Source organism: Lates calcarifer, linkage group LG13 (genome assembly GCF_001640805.2).
Source record: "Lates calcarifer isolate ASB-BC8 linkage group LG13, TLL_Latcal_v3, whole genome shotgun sequence".
Taxonomy (NCBI): domain Eukaryota; kingdom Metazoa; phylum Chordata; class Actinopteri; family Centropomidae; genus Lates; species Lates calcarifer.
In genome coordinates, this window is record NC_066845.1 from 4,082,014 (window position 1) to 4,104,372 (window position 22,359).

The window sequence follows — 22,359 nt, forward strand, 5'->3', positions numbered from 1 at the left end:
ACAAAAAATGTTTGCAACACTGCAACATGAAAAAAGAATAGTTAAGACTGGATGGCTTAGTTTAACCATGCCTCACAAATCCCACAAAGCAGGCAGATTATGAAGTGCATGATACCGTTCTCTGTAGGATCATCCACTAGTTCTTCCTTCCCTAAGATGGTCTCCACCCGTTCCCTCCTTAGTGCTTTGATCTGAGGATGGAAAGGTAATGTTTTAAATAAGAAGATGCAGTTAACTAACATATTAAAATCTCAGACAGAGGTCCCTTGAGAAAGACTCATTAGGGATTTTTCATAAACATTACAGGTTTATACCAATACTTGATCATAATCAATAATGTTGTTCCATCTCAGTCTTGAGTTTATAGATATTACTGATGTAAACAACTCTTAACAATGATCAGGCAACACTGATAACACACGCTCACCTCTCTGAGGAAATCCTCATCTCTGAGTCGGTCTCTGAGAAGCAGGATGTCAGCGTGCCGGCTTTCCTCTGAGCTCCACCTCAGGTTTTGTCGAACGGTCAGAGTCAGGTTCCCTGTGTCATGACAGAACCTCAGCAAGCGGGACCGGTCTGCCCACACCTGAGACAGGCCTGCTGGAGGCGTGGCTAGAGGGTTGGGTGGGCTGCAGCACAACAGGTGGCTTAGTTGTAATCCAAAAAATATTTATTCTTAGAGAATACTTTTTCTATTGTTAAGAAATAATGAAAATACATACATTTAAAAAATCTACTGTCACTCAGTGCAGATGATGGTCTTCTGGTTTTTCAGGATAAGTAAACACGCCAATAAAGTTGTACTAAAGATTTATGGATCTAGATTTAGCCCAACTAATGAACTGACCACAAAACATTCCTGAGCTTGACAGGTAATATTTAGAGGTGTTTAGCATTTTATGTGTTCATAAAATGTGCATATGCAGTACCATTTACAGTACCTAAGAAATCTAAAGAATGCAAATTATCTGGGGTAATAGCTAGCTTAAAAACTGGGTTGTTTCTACATTTGGAGAGCTTTCCCTTCCCCTGTTGTGTGTGGGAAATGTCTGCACTGAACGCATAATGTTACAGCAGAACAGTGATTCATTTGTCAGTATCTCTCCCTGAAGCGCCCCGTTTGAGCTTAAAATCTTACTGTGTGAGCAGCTCCAGGAGTTCAGTGTTGCCCGCTGCCTGTGCCAGCTGCAGCGGCGTGACTCCCTCTTCGTTTGGCAGACTGACAGCCATCAAACCCCCCGGCTGGCAAAGCAACAGCTCCGCAAGCCGACACAGACCCCATCGCACAGCCAGGTGGAGGGGAGACTCCCTGGGACTGTGCTCTGGAGACAAGGGAAGAAATATAATAACATAAAAAAGTGAATAATTCTGGAGAGGTATAAGTATGCAGAGGGAAGGCAGCTGCTGAATGGGAGAGGGAGGTGAGATTAACAGCAAGACGAAAGAAAATAAGTCAGTGGCAGAATGTAAGAAAAATAAGAGGAAACGAACATGCAGAGAATCTCGTCCTGATAACCACCTCCTCCTCATGATGATTAACCTAAATGTCAATGATTGATTTCTTCTCCTCCACAGCACTGGATCCCTCTGCTCCACTGACCCACTTTAAAGCAATAAAAGCTTTTCAACAAAGTGGTGACAGCTCCTTATTTCTGTGTCTGCCACTCAGTGCAGTCCAACTAGATCTGTATCCAGGTAACTGGCCTGCATCAAATCAGCTACAGTCATGCAACTGGCAAACTTGGATAAGTAAAGTTGTATTGTTTTTTTTTAAATGCAGCATAAGTCACCATAATCTTAAACTATTTCAATCTATTCAGTTTCTTTTAGATATTATTCTTTTAAACTAAATAAATCTTTGTATTAAAGAACATATACAGCAGATGAGTGGTACATTTCAGCCAGTGGTCAAGGTAAAATCATATTATCAAAAAAGTAGCTCCCAGGGGGCTGGATAAAATAATGGAAACAACATACAATGTACAAACAAATCGTGTAGTCATTACCAATCTCACCCACACTTTTAGAAAAAATGAGGGTCTATTGATACTACTGCTCCCATCTGCAAATACAGTTTTTTTTACTTTCTCCATAATATTTCAGCAGTTGTGACTAATTCACCAGAAATCCAGACAGCAACTACAGTAAATCACAATTATAAAGGCAAATGCAGAAGTGAGTCATATTAACTTGAATGACAATAAGCAGTGTGTGACAGCTTTAACAAAGGTCTGACAGTCACCACTTTCATAATTTCATAAAATCTTTTCAAGGCAACAGGAGGTCACTTACAGAGGTACGGTGAGGCCAAACAGATGCTGTCTGGCTTGACTGCACATTACTCACTAATACTGCAAAAATGTGGCAAGAGGCAAAATCATAATGAATCACAGGAAAACTACACCAGCAAACAGAAACACTGGTCATACACTGACTAAGGGACTTTTCATGGGATATTACACCACAAACTACCATCTCAGATATGACCATCAAACATAATTAACAACTTAAACAGTTTTATCAAAAACAAAAGTAATTCTATTCTATTCTGTCCGTTAGTTTAAAGATTATACGTCCCATTTGCCTTTGTATTATAGTGGGCAGCAGAAAGTGCTGGAATGACAATTTATAAAGACCTTTTTCACCCACATATCACCCTTGTAGAATGTATGCTTCAAAACTGGTGCAAGAAATTTACTTTAAAAGACATTAAATGTATATTTCTATTCATGTTGAGGTTGCTTTATAGTATGCAAACGTAAGGGGACTGGTGAGAGCAAACCCAAATTAACTTTACAGACCTAAAAGTCTTGACTTCAGTTCTATTTGTCCAAGGACATTCTGTATCCAGAAACCCATCAGGGTGCCGGCCTTGTTAAGCTTAAAGACAGATTTCACAAGATAACACTTTTGCCAGCTGAATGTGTTTTAATGCTAAATTTCTCAGAGATGAGAACATGGTGATTCCAAACTCCGAATGCAGTCTCTTTCATTTTGTGATAGTAATGAGTTTTCCCAGTTCCTTAAAAATGCAGAGTGCACGGCAAAGCAATGGAGATAATCAAAGGGAAGTTGGGGATTGATAATTCAGTCGCATACACCATCAGCAATAGTGATGTCATAAGCAGTGTTATCAAATTAACCACAGACATTTAGAGGGAGACGCTGTGATGAAACAGACTGCCATAACCACATTAACGCTAAATCTAGTTTGTTATTTATGTAGGTGGCCTTACACAAACACTCAGATCACACAAACAGATGGTGGCATCTAGTAGACATGGTGGTCAGCACACACAGAAACAGCACGCACACACATGCACACACACACACACACACACACACACACACACAAACACACATTCACCCTCAGATTTATTGAGCTCTGCCTAGGGCTACTTCCAGATGGAACAGCTCTATTAACGACATTACATGCTGCTTAATTGGCTTTGATGAATTCCACAGAAGCACACATGTGACCATGTTCACTTCCGATTTCAGCCCAGTGAGCATGGAAAATGGGAATGGTGGTGGAGAAAGTAGAAGGAGGGTGGATGGAAGCAGAGTTGAAAAGTTCACCTTCCTTGGTTAGCGCTGGCTCCAAGTTTCCAGCACGATGCGGAGAGATGAAGCTTTCACAAAACCTGTTGACTGTTTCTCTGCTCACTAAGTGCCCTTGAGAATTTCTGTTCATGAACTGACATGTAAATAATAAAATAAAACTGTGTCTGTTTTTAAACCAGTTTCTCCTTATTAAACCTTCCTTAACTATCAGTATGAACTGTAATGTTTCACTTATTTATCTATCTCTACTTATCTATTACTTTACCTTTTTAAGGTTTTAACATTTTAGAATTTCCTACTTTTCACTGACATTGTTATGTAGCCAACATATCTGTGTAGGAATGCTGTTCAGCAAGATAAGATAATCCTGTTCTCACCGTCTCCGCTGTGGCTCCCCAGAACATTCCAGTTTTGGGGGATATCCAGGTTGGCCATGGCCAGGGCCACGCGACGATCCATAGCCCAGCGAGAGCTCTCCTGGCCGAGGTTGAAGAGGCTTCTCAGCTCCTTGTGATCCGTGGAGCTCAGACAATGTCCATGGATTACCAGGTGCTCTGCAAGGTCCTGAGAATAAAGTAGTCGTGAATGAGATGCGATCTGTGATAACTGGTGCGCTATGCAAAAAAAATAGTAATGACAGAACTACTGCTATGCAACTAAGGTGAGATGATTCTCCTTGTTTTCAGTGAAAAACATGTTTGGAGAATTTTGTTACTTGAGGAAAGTTTACACTAATAAAGCAAACACAAGAGGAAAATCTGTGTACAAGCAGGACATTTTCACCGCAGGATTACAAAACCTTGTGTACAATGTATAGGATCATATTTGTCTATCTTCCCTACCTGAGCATCATCTTGGACATACTCGAGTGAAGCTCCGCCCACCCAAGTGAGGGGTGTGGTTTCAGAGCACAGGTACGCCTGGACAGAGACCATCTCAGCCAGGTTATGTCCTAAAGGCAGACGCACCACAACAAAAGCAGAATGACTGATTTATACCTCTAAAATGTTATGTGCATTATGAGACCCAATATACTGTAGCCTTCTTTCTCTCTATGCTGAAGCTCTGCCTGCAACTGCCTTCTTATGCAACAAAAATAGAGCAGACAAAATGTCCACAGTGACTGATTATGTATCTCAGACAAGTTTCAAGTCTCTGTTTCAACCTGTAATAAAATGAACTGAAATTGGTGGCCACCTGAGTGCAAAGAAGTCCTGTTATTTTTTACTTTAGAGCCTTAGCATCTTAAATGTTTTTTGTATGTAAATAAAGCCACATTTTCTTATTTGATGGAGCAGGAGACCTGGTTTTAATAGTCCATCAGGCTTGTGCACTCTCCATCTGCAGAGAGCACATAAGCCTGCAGGACTGCCTGTCATCTGTGTCAGCCTACACAGAAGCTCAGTAATGTTGACATACTGTTTATGGTGCTGTTTCCCTCCTGACAGGAAGCTGATAAGATTCTGTGCCCCTCCAGACCTCAACTCACAGACTGTGTATGTATGTGTGCAAGTGGGAAGATGCAAATAGTGATATATTGCTCCTTCATGCATGTGCAGTTTAACTTCTGGAGATATAAATGATATATACTGATATAATTTCTCCCTTTTAGATGTGAAACATAGCAAATTACCTAACAAAGAATAAAAACATACACGTTATACAATAACACAGCATTACAGTACACATCTTAAAGCACGTACCAGGCACTATAAAGCAGAGCATGACATCACTCTGAGCCCTGGTGACATGAACCAGTGTGGATCCTTCCAAAACAACGTAGACCTCTGCATCATCCAGCACCGAGTCTAAACCCTCTAGCAATGCAAATACCTTTGCCTGACCCTGCGATGAAGAAAGGTGAGAGAGATTGAGAGGAGAAAATAAAGATGAAAGATGCCAGAGAGCAAAAATATATATATATTTCTATTTCTAAAGATACAGGCTCATTTTAGATTTAGACTCTATTCTGATGCAGTGTTCGACATTTCTCTAAAGTACACCAAATCCCCTGACAGCAGTTGTCCTGAGGGTACAATAAAACATTCCCCCTCAATAAAAACAGGAATGTCTTAGTGTCCATTGCAAATACCTGCCCTGATCCCAACAGGCCAGAACACTTTAAACTTGTGATCTGAGGCAGAAGAAAGTAAACTAGGGCAGAACAGTAACACCAATGTGTAGACTGATCAGTGCCCTTTGGATAACTTTGCGCAGGTCAGATGTGTCATTGATTTATCGTGGGCTGGGTGTTGTTTGAAGTTTTTGATACTAGAGCCAATATAGTACCTGAGTTTTGATATCAGCACTGAATTTTTTATATACTGGCACAAGGCTACAGAATCTAACAAGACATTCATTCCCTTCTTTTGGTATTGACGTTTTCATAACTCTGGGCTACAGACATATTTCAGCCTGTAAAAAAAGAAGAATTGAAGTTAGACATCCAACCATAGACATATTATGTGGAAAAGTTTTATACAGTGATCCACTGAGCCATTAAAAACTACAGAACTTAGGGAAAATGGAATTAGCTTATAGGTATATTTGTGTGATATTGGTTTAGCAAAATACAACATGGCACACCCCTAGAATAGCTTCGTAAAAATATTTTAAATACAACACAAACACCAAATATCTGTCCTTATTAGGTTATGAAAATACAACTTAAAATATTTTAAGCAGTATTAATTGGTTTTTACCCTCCTGGGTACAGGGGTTTTGGTTTCAGTCCCGCCGAATTAAAAAACCATCCTCCAGGGCCCCTAGCCTGCTTTTTAGAGCCACCGCCACTCTCCACCAAGAATCAAGAAGACATCAATTTGTCCACCTACAGTGGCCTCAATAGCAATGCAACCACAAGACACACTGTGTGGGTTATTCTGGGAAACATATCAAACAACTGACTGAGGAAGGAACGGGGGAGACAGGTTGAATGGAAGAAGGTGCAGCAAAAAATTTTAATTATGAAGCTTAGCTTGAAATGCAATGAACATTCCAGATTAGTGTTGGATGGTATAAGAGTGAGGGTGTTTTCTTAAGTAATCTCTCTCTCTGTTTTGTGTTGTGTTGAGAATCTATCTATTAGCCTTGCATCACCTCGACAGCTGACCTGATTTCTGACACTATAACACCGAAGAGGCTTTTCTCTTTACTTCTCTCGTTGTCTCAGGCAGAGACACTGTGAGTAATCCTGCCTCCATGTCTCTCCGACTCACCTAATCCTACCATCAGCTTGACTTTCATTTCTTTATCCCAAGTCAGTTATTCTTTGACATAAAGAAAAGTTTACCACATTTTTTTTAATATCTACACATCCTCTCCTGTGCCATCATTAAGACCCCTCACTTCTGTGCGGTTGACCAGATGTTGAGCAATAATGCGGACACTAGGTGAAAACACAGAGCATAACAGTGGGAGCTATCAGAGGAAGAATGGATAGGAACAGAGTTTGAAACAAAAAAACTGATGCTACATTATGTAATGTGCTGTGTGCCAGTCTAGCAATATTCAAATGTTTGCTTTGTTTTCCACCTTGGAACAGATGTCCATAAACTCTGCTGTGGATGTGTATACATGTTTACATAGGATAAAGCCTATTGACTATGGTGAGTTCCTGACTTACCCTCTGGTAAGATAGACATTTAGCTTTTAGTGAAATGTCTCAACAACTATTAGATGGATTACCATACATTATAGCCAAGGTGCTCAGAGGATGAACCCTAACAGTTTTGGTGATCATCTGTCTTTTCATGTAGAGACAGCAGGTCAGAGTGTCCAGTTATCTTCTGAAATATCTAAACATCTGCTGGATAGATAGGCACAACATTTTGTGCATACACTCAAGGTTCCTAGACAATGTTTTCTAATAACTTTGGTGAATCCCTGAATTTCCCTCTAGCACCAACAGCAGGCTGACATATGTAGTTCTGAGTGAAATATCCCAATTCATTAAATGAAGAGGAGTCATAATAACTGGTAATGTCTCTTCTAGCACCACCAGCAGGTCAAATTTTATTTTAATGTGTCCAGTATTTTGACCAAATACCTGCAAAACTAGAGGCATTCCCATTAAACATAGCTCTATGTTATGTTTAGTGCCAGTTAGCAAGTGTTAGCATGCTCACCAGCTAAGATGATGAGCATGTTAACATTACCTCCTAAACATCAGCATGTTAGCATCGTCTTTGGGAGCATCTTGGCATGCTGATGTTAGCATTTTGACATGTTTGCAGGCTACTTTTGTTAAAACACTGGTTAGCTTTCCTCAGTTCTGCAAGCTATCCTCTGCTTTTAAAATCAAGGTATTGTATAAATGTATTCATTCATTCATTTGTGGGCCTCTACAGAAAGCAAGCACAGTCTCTGAGCAGCAGGTGCTTCATTACATGAAATGGCCAAGATGGTGTGCCCACATTAAACGCTTGGTAACCTTTACATAACCTTGAGTGAAAGGAAAACAGCATTAAAAACATATGATACTAGGACTGACTGAATACAGTGTGTGCAGTGTATTCTTCCTTTGATCTTCAGAGAATACATGAATTCTCATTAATGTTTGCGTACACTGTTAAGATCCCAAACTAAAACCAATAGAAAAATATTTGCCCTGTTTGACTACAGCTTAACCTCACAGACAACAGATCCATTCAAAGGTTTAACATGATCACAGACACCACAAATCAAACTGATAGCAAATCCAAGTTCCTTTCCAACTCTGACTAAGTTAAAACACAAATAAAAAACAACAGTGTGAATGAATCACAGAGTTACTGATTTGCTAGTTATATACACAAGTGCCAGGCTGCTTTTGTCACTGCTGTGCTGATGGATAAGGTTATTTTTTTCCCTTAGAAACTATGATTCAGTGCTCAAATAATTCAACAGCAAAACCCAGAAATGTTTCATTCAAAGATGAATAAAGTCCCTGTTTGATCACTGTGGAAAACATCTGTCTCCTGTCATCATAGGGCCCTCATCGACCCCAGTGTCAAATCTGAGGTCTCATTTATAAAATCATACAGCAACTTCAATGAATGAAATTTCATGCACTATATTGATGCACAAGCAGAAAACATCTGTATTCTTTCAGATATTGGATGTAATTTACTGTTATATTTTTTGCCTTGAGATGCAGTTTCATTAAACATATCGACTTGGTCACGAGCACAAAATCTCTGCCACAGATTTTTCGTTTTTTTCTAAATAAGGTTCCTGATCTCTCCCTCCATTCCAAACCCAATTTGCAGAGATCTTTCCAGAGGGATAACTAACTCTTGAGATTAACAGGAGAGGCTGGTCTGAAACTTGACTGCAAACTGGAGCACATACTCACATACAGAGGCACTTTCCTCCTGCTCAGCTCCATCTGCAGACAGACATTAAATAGACATATGAGAGACAAATATGAAAAACATCCAGTGTAGCCATGTGACTCCTCATTACCCGTTTGGTTATTTTGGTTATTCTGCCTGCTCCTCTGATTCAGAGGAGATTATCAAACCTTATCTGTGCCAAGCAGAGTCAGAGGTCCCTGACGAGACAGGATAATCTTTTGATCCCAAGTATGTGAATAATGATTTTAATGATGATACTTTCTGCCTTTTCTGCCTTGTACCAGAGCACCAAATGTGCCAAAATCTGATGTGCAGACAGTGTTTGGTGTACTTCTGCATGTGTGTCTGTGTGGATAAGTACAAAATCGATTGATTTCAGTGCTTCAAGGTTTAGACCTGTTCTTTATCAGTGGCCACTTCCTAAACTGGACACAACAGCAAACTCTTCTTGTCATAACAACCATTTGTCAAGAAATTGTCCCCTTTTGTAATTACATTATCTTTTGTAATTCACTTACTGATTTCATATTTCTAATCATAACAGAGCAAACATTACAGTGAGAAAAGGTAAAGCATGAACAAACCAAGAGGAGAGGACTTTTCTCTAAGAGTGCTAGCTTTGTGACACAGCAAAACTGCATATCACAGTATGGATATTACTGGTACTACTGTACGGTGTATATTTATCTTTAAATACCACAAACTCAACAGTCTGGCTTTGCAACCATTTCTGTGCTTTTTTAAATGATTCAAATGAATTTGACTCATAGTTAAATGTTGACCTATTTAGCTCCGCAGAATAAATGAGACTCCATAACGGCTGTTTCACCATTACCAAGTACTGACAAACAAACTGTCAATAATATCATAGGAAACAGACAGGTTGAACAAAGTCAGCGGCTAATAGAAACCGGTTATAGACGTGCTTACCTTCACAGTAGCCCAAAGTCCAGCAGAGGAAACCTGACAGTGCGCTTAAATTCAGCAGAAAAATTAAAAAAATAAAATAAAATAAAGAGAGCACCTTAACTCGGACTCATCCCCCTCTTGCTAACCGCTAATTCAAGAGTCGGTGCTGAAGCTACAAGTTGAGAAATGGCGTTCAGTTCGGTCGTTGCCGCTGCCGTCTCCAGTCTGAGCCGCAGCCTCCACTGACACAGCATCCTCCTCCCTGTCAGTGTCGATGCTTTCTGCCTGTCTTCCGTCTGCTCAAATGCAAATTCCTCCTCTTACATGCGAAAGTTAACAGTTTCTTTGAGGTTACAGCGACCTCTAGTGGACGGCGAAAAAACAGAGGCGAGGCCATAGGAGAGGGTAATGGTCCATAAACGTTAAGCGTTTAAATGCAGCACATAAACACTTGATAAACGGTGTATAACAGACTATAATGTCGCTTTAAGCAGATATAAATTAGGGTATTTGTTAACAACTGCAAACTTCTCCTGTACACCCCCTGACGTGGAAGCAGCTGTATAAAAAATAATTACAGAAAATATACTAAAAAGCACTGGTAAAAATGTCTTCATAGAAGTTAAAACTATTGGCAAATACTGTACATTTCTAAACATTTAAAACTGCCCTCATGTGCGCTAATAACTATGTAATGTGTCTTACACACTAATATTGCTGAATGGGTATTTAAAGTAATGTGTTTCTGTTAAAAATCAGTGCTGTCTGGAAATTTAACAGTGAGGAGCCAATTTTTCCACACTTTTTGAACTCAATTATGGTCCGTTTGAATATTACAAAGATTTTTTTAATCTGCTTATAAAACATTTGTCAATGCCAAATATTATGAAAACATAAAGCAGACATTCGCATCGAAATCTTTCAAAAACACGCACGCACGCACACACACTTACAATTGAAAGTGTAATTACAAGACTTCCAATAAAAGCAAAGAACTTGCTTTACATCCAAACGTTCAGAGACTCCTCATACAGTATATGAATGTTCTCTTTGTTGTCTGTTGTAATGTCAGTCACGCCAAGTTAAAACACCAGAGCGAGACCATAGGTTTGTCGCTGTCTCTTAAAACCTGTGACAAAATGTTTCTGTTTGATGACATGTAGCCTGACATGTCAAGGCATTTGTGTCTGATGTTTCAAAAAGAGGTTTTGGAGTTGTAAAAGTACTCTAACCCCATCTGAAGCAGTTGTTCCCCCCCCCTAGAAAAACCTCAGGTGGCCTGAAGCTGTGGTCTTGCTTCTTCCTGAGCCATGCCGTTAGACCTGCTGATGGCAGAGCATGGTACCTCCTTCTTAGGGAGGGAGGAGGCGAACAATGTGTCCAACATGCCCAGCACCTCCAGCAGGTCCCGCTGGTAGTCAATCTCTTTCTCCAGCAGCTCCTGCAGACGCAGCAGCTGTCGGTCCACAACTGGTGACTGGCCGATTACCGTCTGATAGATGTCCAGGATCATCTCAGCCGCTGTTACAAGGACAGGAGCAAACCTGGGGTCAACCAAGTTCCTGGAGAAGAAGCAGAAAAAGTTTAAGCATTCACATGTCAAAACAGATCTGCACAATTTGATCTACAATTTCACGCGCTAAAAAATTCAGTGCATCCAATAACACATTATGTCAATACTTGTAAAGCCTAGCGTGATGAAGTTTTATCTGACTCTTACCCTATGAGGAAGTTGAGCAGCTGAGAGAGTCCCTGTTCATCCCTTCCTGCCAGAGCGTTCTTCAGTGTTCCTCTTCGATCCAGCTCCTTTACAACAGCAACTGTGATCTCTGGTTTTCTCAGTCTTGTCCAAGACTATAAATAAAATTGAATAATACTTGTAACTCAGTACCCCCACAGAAATGTATGTTTGTGTACTCTGTACAAAAAAAGCAACAGTAAAGTAGCATACATTTTTATACTGAAAATGGAAAAAACCTCAACATAACGATATCAACTGATTCGACCTTGTTGCTAATGTTATAAATGCATGGAATATATACCTCCAGAGCTGTATCTAAAGCCTTAGATACATTAAATTTCTTGAGCTGCTTATCGTATTTGGCCAAATGCTGTTTCACTGGCTTACTGACGAGATAATCATCCTGGAAAAAGATGGAGAACAAAGAAATAAATGAACAATGGTCAGAAAGAAAATAGTCTCATAGTACCTCAGGGTGCAGAAATAACAGCATTAGCCATTGTCAGACATTTTGACCTTGTCCTCTGTAGCATTCAGTCAATGTATCTCTTGGGGTACAATAGAAGAACACACAACATCATGTTTCAGACTAAACAACAGCTACTTCATGTTACAAAATGTAAATGTACCTGTTTGGGGACATAGTTCTTCCCCTTCACAAAGACACGATATGAAGGTCGTCGCCTCGGTTGGCCAGAGGTTTCCTTTGCCTCCTCTGGGCTTTTTCTGTGTTTCATGCTCAGAATACCGTTGGTCATACCCACCACAATGGATTCATCATCCGGCTGAGAAGAAAGACATGTTCATAGTTTTATTGTCAGGAATTCAAACTCCCTTTTTTCCCCACACATCTCTTTGTGGAGCAGCAAACAGGCCCAACAAAATCCATATAACGCTGTGACTCATATAACTCATGTAACAATATAGAACATCATTATCAATATATCTGGGGTAGTATTTCTTTTTGAAGAGTATTTATCTAACAATTCAAGGATTGTGGTGGTGGCTGAAAGAGGAAATTCAAAAGCATTCAAAAGCTTAAAGTAAAAAATGCCTTGTCAGGTCATTATCCAGGGTTTTACATTGTGTTCTGGAAACCCTACACCCTAATTCCAACGACGTGAGAAGAGGATGTTCTGCGTTTCATCTCCTTTCGATAAAAATCTCTGGCAATACTGGATATTTCTGTTGGCTGCTGCAGAAACCAAATCTATCACTTTGCAGTCTGGTCTCAAATCACGGCTTCCTCTCAGAGGTGCACCGCAAATACAAGCAATTTGTCATCTCTCTGTATTTGCACAAACAAGTACAAGAGGTTTATGCATATTTATAGGCCACAGTCTGCCAAATAAGGAGTTTCTTACCCTGGGTGACTATAATCACAAGCTTCACTTATTTGAATGCACCTTTCTAAACTTAATTCATCTTCAAACATGAAAACTAATGACAAAAAATGATAAAGGGTTGTATTAAATTTCTTACAGCTAAAGCCAGACTGAGGATGGAGGCAGCGTAGTCAAAGTTGTGGACCACTTTGTAGTTAGTTGTGTTGTAGACCTTTACATGCCTGAAAGACAAACAGAGTCTCTGCATCAGATAAGACAGATATGAAATAAGTATGAAGCTGTCATGACAAATAGAGTGGCCCTTGATTTCCACAATTTAGAATATTGTTTCCTTTGACATGCACTCTGTACAAACATCTCTCCTGTACCTGTCCAGAGAGCCTGACAGCAGTCTCTGCCCATTGCTGCTAAGACTCAAACAGGTGACAGTTTTGTGATGGTTCTTCAGGGACACTAGAGGCTGGCCTCCTTTTAGCAGATCCCACACTTTCACATAGCGCCCCCCTAAAAAGAGTGACAGAGAGGATTAGGACTAAAAGTTTTCTAATGTCCTAGATGTACATGATTACACATCAAAAATAACGTATAACGTAATATTTGTGTTTGAGTGCATATGGGTCTGACAGCATGGATGTGCTCACTGAACATGATGCTTATGTTGCCAATTACCTGCAGAGACGAGGAGACCCTCAGAAGGATAGAGAAGCAGACTCTCCACTGGCTGGCCATGGTCCATGGTCATCACACTCTTATCCACTCTAGCATCAAACACTTTCAGTGTGTGGTCATATGATCCTACAAAAAACAAAAAAAACATCTATTTTTAGTCACACAAAAATGGAGCAAAATCCTTCATCCTGGTCCTCATCCGTCCATCTGCAGTGGCTCTCTGTCCAACAACTTGGAATGTGATTACTGAGGTTATTTTTTCTGTAGTTACTACTAACTTTGCCATCAATTAGTCTAGTTATACAACTTTTTCTTTTGATATTTGTTTCTATTTTAGCTCAAAGTATTTAAAATTCTGTGGCATACAGAACAGAAAACATGCTGCTTCTACACCATAAACCTGGCTGGAAATAAAACACCAGTTAAAGGTCACTTTGATTTAAAAGACAGATGGCATCCATCACATAATGGTTCTAATTTTTTTTTTTTTTTTAATCAGTATGTCAAAATACATTGACAGTCTGGGATGCAACACCCATTGATTCCAATGTACCAGGAGGTTAATTTCCTTACACCATTTTTAAAAAAATGTAGCTTCCATCTCACCAGTAATGAAGAGGTCTCTGTTGAGTTTGCTGGTGACACCGCAGCGGATGTAATCTGTGTGTTCTTGGTAGGTGCTGAGCTCTGTGGCATTTGGGATGTCCCAGAGTCGACAGGTATAGTCGTCTGACCCCGTGACGATCTGGTAACGGTCTGAGGTAAAGTCTGTTACGTGTACAGCCCTGAGCAGAAGTAAAAATAAGAGACAGAATTCACATGAGTTCTCTCTCATGACGAGACGTTTGTAAGTCAGAACGACGGTTTTGCAGGTTGTCAGAATTCTTGAGCTCATCATGAAATTCAGTCGATGGATCACTCAAGAAATCATCATTCAACGATTTCTTTAGTACACATTAACTCCTAATGTCTCAATTATTTTCAATTGATGAGAGGACCAGCAGTGAGAAAAACTGGCAGAGACAACAACTCACCTGTGTGTGTCAGACGAACACTTCCACCTGTACACACATTCTGAAAATACTGGGACTATCTATTCACTTCATTCACTAACAGTAGCACATGTTGTAATATTGTACATATTGCCTATATACTTCACTGCCAGTTTGCAAATCCAAATACTGCACTGCAACTTAAATTTAACAACTTAAATTTCTTAGTATTTTTAGTTCTTACTTTTTTTCCCCCTTAATATTTGTTGTTACCTATTGTTGCTGTCTCTGCTGCTGTAACACAAGAATTTCCCTCACGGGATCGATAGGGTACATCTATCTATCTATCTATCTATCTATCTATAGGAAAGATCCTCGGACTGCGGGCTAGGACAGCATAACTAAAACCCTATCAGACAGTGACATATGAGATACCTACTTTGTGTGCCCTTTGAACATCCTGAGCGCCACCTTGCCGCTGACGTCAAATAGCCGGACCACAGAGTCCTCGCATCCCGCCGCGAGTAGCTGTCCATCTGACCTGAACCTCCCACAGTACGCAGTATCTTTAAACCGTGTAAATGACTTCACAGGCTCCTGGGAGAACGGCCCGTAAATGTGGATCTGTAGAGAAACCAGTGTTCGGATTAGAAGAAATCTCAAACAAATCTTAATACCCGATTACTCATCAAAAACAGATGAGAACTAGAACTGTTTGAGTAAACAAAACTAATCAAAATTCATACAAGCAAAGCCAACATACCCTTGTGAATGCTGTCACAGCAAAATTATGTGGAGCCACTGGGGAAAAGTCTATGTTTGTGACAGCTCCAAATTCTTTTATCTGGACTGGAGCCTATGAGAGGAAAAACAAAGATGCATTGTTAAGATTGAGGAACCAATAACTCATAAATTCATGCCATTTTTGATCCCTGGATACAGTAGAGGCAAACTCACCTTGTAGTTTTTCCAGTACAGTGTGTCTTGTGTGACTTTCTCTCCAAGTTTGGGATAAACTTGGATTTTTGTGGGTTTAAATGAAGCCATTTCTGGGCTGATGACAGAATACTATGTCTGTGAAGATACAGATGACAAAAAACATGCAAATCAACATATAGCAAGAGATATGACACCTGGGCTAATTAAACTTCCTAAACCCCTTTTACCTACTGGTAGGAGAGGACGCATGAAGTGAGGCACGTTTCAAATACGTTAATGGATTAAACCACAATAACACAGAGTCTATGTTGGTAATTCCACTCACTGTAAACATGTTATAGCTCTAAAGGGGAGCTGGCACAAACCTATTCTGTCACACAGAGAAGAGTACGGAGCCTTTTACATAAAAGCTGAGCTATTTCAGAGGAAATTAACGTGGCGAACTGGTCGTTAAGGGATTATAGCTTAACTCTTATGAGCTTGATCTACAAGTAAAAAAGCGGCATCAACTTCAGCGACGCGAAACAAGAGTCCACACTCTTAGCCCAACATCATCACAACTCACCAAACTATGCAGGTCGTGAAGGCTAAGCTAACGCGTTCACTATTTCGAGGCAGTATATTCCTTCATTTAAGCTTTGCTTGTGCATAAAGAGCTTAGTAGAATAAAAGACGTCCACAATCAAGCTTTACCCAAGAGCGAGAATTACACGCATAGTTACTGGTTTGGAAACAAAGACAGTTTATTAGACAGATGCCTGACCCAACGTGTTCAGCGCAGCACAACTTAGTTAGCACAGTATTCTTTAGCCGGCTAACATTCTCTACTAAACCGGGTTGTGATGATTCTCACCTTTGAACGAAAAAGTCCGGGAGTGAAAACTTATTTCTTAAAGAGGGATGTGTTGAATTTAAATGATGCCGATGCTGGTTGTCCAAGTAAACCAAAAGTTGCTCATTTTAGGTGATCACGTTGCCTCTCGCTGCACAGGAGGTCGCCATGACTGTGAACGTAACCACTTCCGTTATAAATGGCATGTCTTTTAACAATTTCAAAACTTTTTTACTTGCTTTTTTATCTATACATCGTGCTGGTGGGTTACTTAGTATTTTCTTTATTTTTTCTATGTAGGTCTACATATCAATTATATTATATGATTATAAGAAACATGTTTTTATGATATATAATATATATAATATATTTCCTTTTCGGTTAAATAAAAGATTTGATCTTACCTTTTTATGTTTATTTACATTATATAGTATTTTAATGCGAATCTTTGTACTGGCTGTTAAAATATTTGCTTCTCACGTAAAAATAAACATGATCTCCTTCAGAAGTTCACGACCTTTAATCAGTTTTTAAAACCATGTCATTATTAGATGTGACTCGAAAAAAAACATGACACGGACACAGACGTAACACTGGAAAAATTAGATTGAGATTAAAATTACATTACAGTTTGAGCACGAATTTTGAAAAGCCGTCAGTAAGATAGCGATCTGAGTGCGTCACTTCCGGCCTTCCTTCCTTTCTCCGATCTCCTGTCGGCGGTGTGACCCGCGTGTTTACACACTCCCAGGTCAGTTAACGTCTCTCTGCCCCTTTTAACCTGTCCTATGGTCATGTAATTTAGACCGTGTAAAGAAAGAACAGTTCCCGGATGCCACTCTGTGTGTTAAAGTGCGAGGAAAACGTCAGTTATACTTGAACACTAGCATCAGTTTGAAGAGGCCTAAGTTAGCTGTTTAGCATGGCTTGCTAGGCACTTCAGTGTCATAATTTCTGAGACCTCGGGTAAAAAATATACATATTTCACGGTCTTGGAGGCTGAAAGTTCAAGCACGGGCTTCTTGTTAGCGCACAGTGGGGAAAGTAAGCTGGGAAAGTTGTTAGCTAACTCATCCCCCTTCGCTTTGGGGAACGTTGTGAGCCTAACTTAGCCACTAACTCAAGCTGACCACCTCTGTCCGATTCTACAGAACTTGAGTCGAGACTTGAACAAGTGTGCAGCTATTTTTGGAGCTCTTGGCAGTTGTGCATTCTTGTTAGTTTTAGACTAATCAACGGGGAGGGGGGATTCTCGGGAGTTTTAGTTTCGGCATTTCAATTAAATTACAATCCCTGTGTTTCCAGTTAACTGTCGAAACAACACATTACACTAAGTGTTCACAGTTTAATCAATCACAAGTTTATCAATTCTCATGAAATTGTACCGGTGTTTCATTTTGTATATTTCCCTGTCTCTGATTCTCATATATGTAGACAGGAATGTCTAATGAGAAAACTGTATTGACTCAAACCCCCTATAATCATCATTGTGGTGATAATGACATTAATGGAATGACTGTTAATTGTATCATATGTTTTTCAGCTCTGTATATAGTGGTATTAATTTTGTTCCCAAAGGACTGTAATTCGTGAACAAATATTAAATTTGAGTATGTTCTGTGTTTCAGATGAAGGAGACGATAATGAACCAGGAGAAGCTCGCCAAACTGCAGGCGCAGGTCCGCATAGGCGGCAAGGTGAGTTGGAGTACATGCTCATAAATAACTTACAGATTTATTTATTTTTCCCCAGAGAGTCCCATCCTTGGGTAGTGAGATCATATATTATTGCTCATTGTTGTGCTCTGTAGGGTTCAGCCCGCCGAAAGAAGAAGGTGGTGCACAGAACAGCTACAGCAGATGACAAGAAGCTGCAGTTCTCCCTCAAGAAACTAGGCGTCAACAACATCTCTGGAATTGAGGAGGTAAAGCAAATTCTTTCTGAAATGTAAAGCAGTAAGTAAGGCAAACATGTCCTCTTCATGACTGGCTATGGTGTTCTCAGGTCAGGTGTCTCCACTCGATAATGGTGCACTAAATATCATATCATAGCGGAGGCAAAATGTGACTCAAGGGACTGAAAAAATAACCAGTTTCTCATCAAATGACACCAACAGTATCACTGATTAGAGACCAGCTGTTGATTTAGACATCAGCCATCACCAATATAAATACTTTTAAGTGAGTTTTTAATCTGTCCATTTTATCTGTTTGAGTCCTGCCAACTGTTGCATCTTCCTCATTGACACTGACCTCAAATTCCTCTATTTCTCTTCCTCTTTGCTCTCTTCAACTCCTCTTATATTTCACTGTAGGTGAATATGTTCACAAACCAGGGGACAGTGATCCACTTCAATAATCCAAAGGTTCAGGCCTCTTTGGCTGCCAACACCTTCACTATCACAGGGCATGCTGAGAACAAGCAGCTCACAGAGATGCTACCAGGAATCCTAAACCAGCTGGGAGCTGACAGTCTTACCAGCCTCAGAAGATTAGCAGAGACCCTGCCCAAACCAGGTACCCACAAAAAATGATCTGTTTACACTCCTCAGTAGTTTTTTGAGCTCTCTGTCAGCAGTTTGCTGTTTGTTCTTCTTTCATAGCCGGAGAAGACAAAGCCCCCATGGTTGCTGCTGAGGAGGAGGATGATGACGTTCCAGGTAAGCAAATTTAAACATCCCCTTTGAAATCATTTGCATCAGCTCTGTCTAAACTGACCACATTATTAAAAGTCCACAACATTCAGAGCTAGGTGTATGCATTTATGTCTAACCACAATAGTATTTGTGTTATTAAGAAGTCAAATGTCTGATATTTTTGGTTATATTCATAGTTAATAATTAAATTTTATTTGTATGTTGATAAAATTATGGTTATTTAGACATTTTCTTATCATTATTTGTTACTGTTTTTTGTCCTCCAAAGTTCCTTACCCTTCCTGTTTCCCTTTTCAGATCTTGTTGAAAACTTTGACGAGGCTTCAAAGAACGAGGCAAACTAACAAACACCAGCGAACATGTCACGGCTTCTCTTGACTCGCTTTGACACAGCAGCATTTTGTAGTTATTCATCCCTGTTATTGCTCTGTGGCTACAAACAAAAGTTGCTTTTTAATTGTAACCTTGGCAATTGGGCTAAAACATGTAAATCTTACTTTTTATGGCAACTGTTACCCACCGTTTTGTCTGATTTGCCTCATTCTCCAGTACAAGTGATTATTTAATTCAGCAGAATGTGCAGACCTTTTTCTTTCTCACACTGCCTCCCCTGCATTGTGATGCCCACACATCAAAGATGTATTGTTGAAATTAATCATGTAATAAAGATTACATTAAAATTTCTCATTTTTAAAAAATACTCCTCAAATTCTCCCCAACAAAAGCATGTTTATTTTGTTGGCTTCATTTGATTCATATTCACGGTATTCTTTTTCTACATTTTTACAGGTAATTAGATAAGGGCAGTTGTTACGAGTAGGAATTTACCAGAGAAAACAATGAATTGTGTCATTAACATGACCACAACAGACTTAGGTCCAAAATGCAATGTTATATTCTTTAGTGTGTAAAAAAGTTTTTTTTAAAAATAGAGGCTGATAAGTACATTCAGGTTACAGTTAAATGTGAAATTCAAGCCATGAAGATGCCTGTGTTGACAGCAGCACTGGATAAATTGGAAACATGTCTGTGGAAAGCTGAAAAACAGCCAGTGTGGACGGACTTGTATAGAAAAAAGTCCCATGGATGCATGGAACAGAGTAGTGTGGCTGCTCTAAATCTCACAATTTCACAAACTATGTCAAATCACAGGTGTGGCAAAAGTAGTAACTTTGCTAGTTATGCCATAATTGAAAGCTTAAACATTACTTCATCACCAAAGAGCAAAAAACAGAAAATAGCTCATACACCTTCAGAGTACTGTGTCATGGTGAATCAGGAGCTGGATGTAATTTTCCATGTGAAATGCGAAACGGATTTTATGAATTAATTAATCATCAAGGTCATCTACTGGTGGGTCAAGTTCTTATGATGTTGTACTTAAGAGGATTTTACATTAACAGTGGGGTGACCATATCTCTGGGACTGCACATGATTTAGGGTCACCTACTGGTGTTACTGAGTGTCAGCTGATGTTCTACCTGGGATGCTCAATATGTGGCTAATCCAGCCAGGATGGTTAAACATTTACCTGTATTATGAGTGTTTAATGAAAGGGTTCGAAAAGTTATTGCGGAATCAGGAGCACAGCAGAAATCATACACACTGAGATACTAATATCACATTGATTAAATTAGATTTTGTTGGGCTGATGTTGAAACTGTTGTTGAACCCTTGGTGTGTTCCATTGTATGGACTGAAGTGGCCCTTGCTCATTACTGTACAGTATAAACTAAAATATTTTTTTTCAGTTTAAAGATTCATATCTAAATAACACAGGCTTGGTTGGGACTTTGTGGCTTTGTTCACAATTAATCATCTTGTTAAGTGGAAAAAAGAAGTTGTTACTCGAAACCATCTTTGCCCCTAAAATATTTAACTCAAGTGAAAGTAAAAAGGCTAGTAAGTGTAAAACAAAACTTAAAGCTACACTGAAACCAAAACCACAAGTAAAACAAATTATTATTATATATATATCCCTCCCTGGTTATTTCTTATAAAGTCCAGAGCATTGTAGAGGCCAGTATTAACAATATAAGTACCTGTATGACTGATCGACATTTACCTGCTCTGCATTAATTTCTATAACTGTGTGATTATTGATTTTAGGATGTGAATGGTTCAGACACCTGGGCATCTTAGTAACTAAAGATTATTATCAATAAAGTGAGTATTCACTGCAGTTGTTGAGGGAAGTTATTCAAGTACGTTTAAGTCGTCCCTGAAGCAGATACATGAACAATGCAATTTAGGTAACTGGACTTGCTTGAGGTTCTTAGAAGACATTTCTCCTTTCATCTGAAAATTAAGACGGCTTTCAGATGAAAATGTCCTCAAGAAGCACGTAAGTCCAGTTGCCTTAGAAAGAAATACCACAACCTAGATGACTGAGACTCTTCACAGACAATTCTATTCAGACTTTTAAGGAAGTGAAACCTGAAACCAACTATTTCTGTTCATATGACCGAACATGTTTTCACAGAATCATAAGTCATTAATGTGGTTACAATTTGCATGTCATAGACTACTATACAGTGTGAATTCTTTAAAAAAAAAAAAACAGTATAATGCACCCACTAGATTCCAGCGTAGCCTCCTGTAGCCTCCACATGACTTGCAAGGGTTTGTGTCCTATGAAAGTATTCCACACCCTCTTTAACACCCAACTGGAACAGCTGATTTATGTTTGAAGTTGAACACATGAGTGTGACCTAAGTGCTAGTTCTAGTTCTTTCAGAGCTGACATTTGGTGGAACAAAATTGGGTTGCCCCATATATGACTAATGAGCAGGGAAAGTCCTACTGTCCATCCCTGTCTGTTTTCCTATGCAAAGGTGTGCGTGTGTTGCTGTGCGTGCATGTCTGTGTAAGTGTATGGTCTTGAACTAGGGGATCATTAAATGTCCCCAGAAAGATTGCATGATGGGGAAAATCTCTGAAAGAAAGGTCTTGTCTAGCCGGGATAATTCTGGGTTATTTCTGGGATTAAGGGGATTTGGGATCAGGGGACATATTATCATTAATGTGAAGATAGATGGGCGCTGACTTTTTACCATATACAGTATTTATCTCATACACAGTCTTTCTTGTAAGGCTGCAGCTAATGACATTTTACATTATCAGTTAATTTGAGGATTCATTTTTGTGAGGAAATAGTGAAAATGCCCCCCCCCCCCACACACACACACACAATTTTCCAGAACCAAGTATACTTAATTCAAATTGCATGCGCTATGTGACCAATACTTTAATTGTAAAAAAAAAAAAAAATGAAAGAAACACAGAATGTTGGTATTTTAGCCTAAAAAGTGTTTTGAAACGATGATGAGAGAATGAGAAGAACATTTGTAAAAATAGAAAAGAAAAACAATGTTA

The 22,359-nt window shown here is 39.4% G+C and overlaps 3 protein-coding genes across 3 annotated transcripts in view; 1 reads left to right on the forward strand and 2 right to left on the reverse strand.

The window, feature by feature from the left end:
• LOC108881044 (rho guanine nucleotide exchange factor 28-like) overlaps nt 1–10,130 on the reverse strand; it is a 36,547-nt gene extending 26,417 nt beyond the window's left edge. The window contains 8 exon segments of the mRNA XM_018672817.2: nt 116–191; nt 428–629; nt 1,139–1,322; nt 3,942–4,128; nt 4,407–4,516; nt 5,268–5,409; nt 8,900–8,932; nt 9,831–10,130. Of these exon segments, the coding sequence (XP_018528333.1) occupies nt 116–191; nt 428–629; nt 1,139–1,322; nt 3,942–4,128; nt 4,407–4,516; nt 5,268–5,409; nt 8,900–8,932 (934 nt within the window). The 5' untranslated portion in view covers nt 9,831–10,130.
• A 504-nt stretch (nt 10,131–10,634) lies between these two features.
• Nucleotides 10,635–16,518, reverse strand: utp15 (UTP15 small subunit processome component). Its single transcript, XM_018673000.2, has 12 exons — nt 16,350–16,518; nt 15,515–15,631; nt 15,321–15,413; nt 14,997–15,181; nt 14,172–14,350; nt 13,566–13,691; nt 13,265–13,400; nt 13,033–13,117; nt 12,180–12,335; nt 11,852–11,953; nt 11,530–11,663; nt 10,635–11,371 (listed from the first exon to the last, which is right to left on the reverse strand). Exons 2-12 carry the CDS (start codon nt 15,602–15,604, stop codon nt 11,080–11,082), a joined length of 1,578 nt encoding a protein of 525 aa, XP_018528516.1. The 5' UTR covers nt 15,605–15,631; nt 16,350–16,518; the 3' UTR covers nt 10,635–11,079.
• A 440-nt stretch (nt 16,519–16,958) lies between these two features.
• Nucleotides 16,959–19,667, forward strand: LOC108881410 (transcription factor BTF3). Its single transcript, XM_018673413.2, has 6 exons — nt 16,959–17,079; nt 17,957–18,025; nt 18,139–18,252; nt 18,643–18,844; nt 18,931–18,987; nt 19,282–19,667. The coding sequence occupies exons 2-6, from the start codon at nt 17,957–17,959 to the stop codon at nt 19,326–19,328; spliced, it is 489 nt and encodes a 162-aa protein (XP_018528929.1). The 5' UTR covers nt 16,959–17,079; the 3' UTR covers nt 19,329–19,667.
• Nucleotides 19,668–22,359: the final 2,692 nt, after the last annotated feature.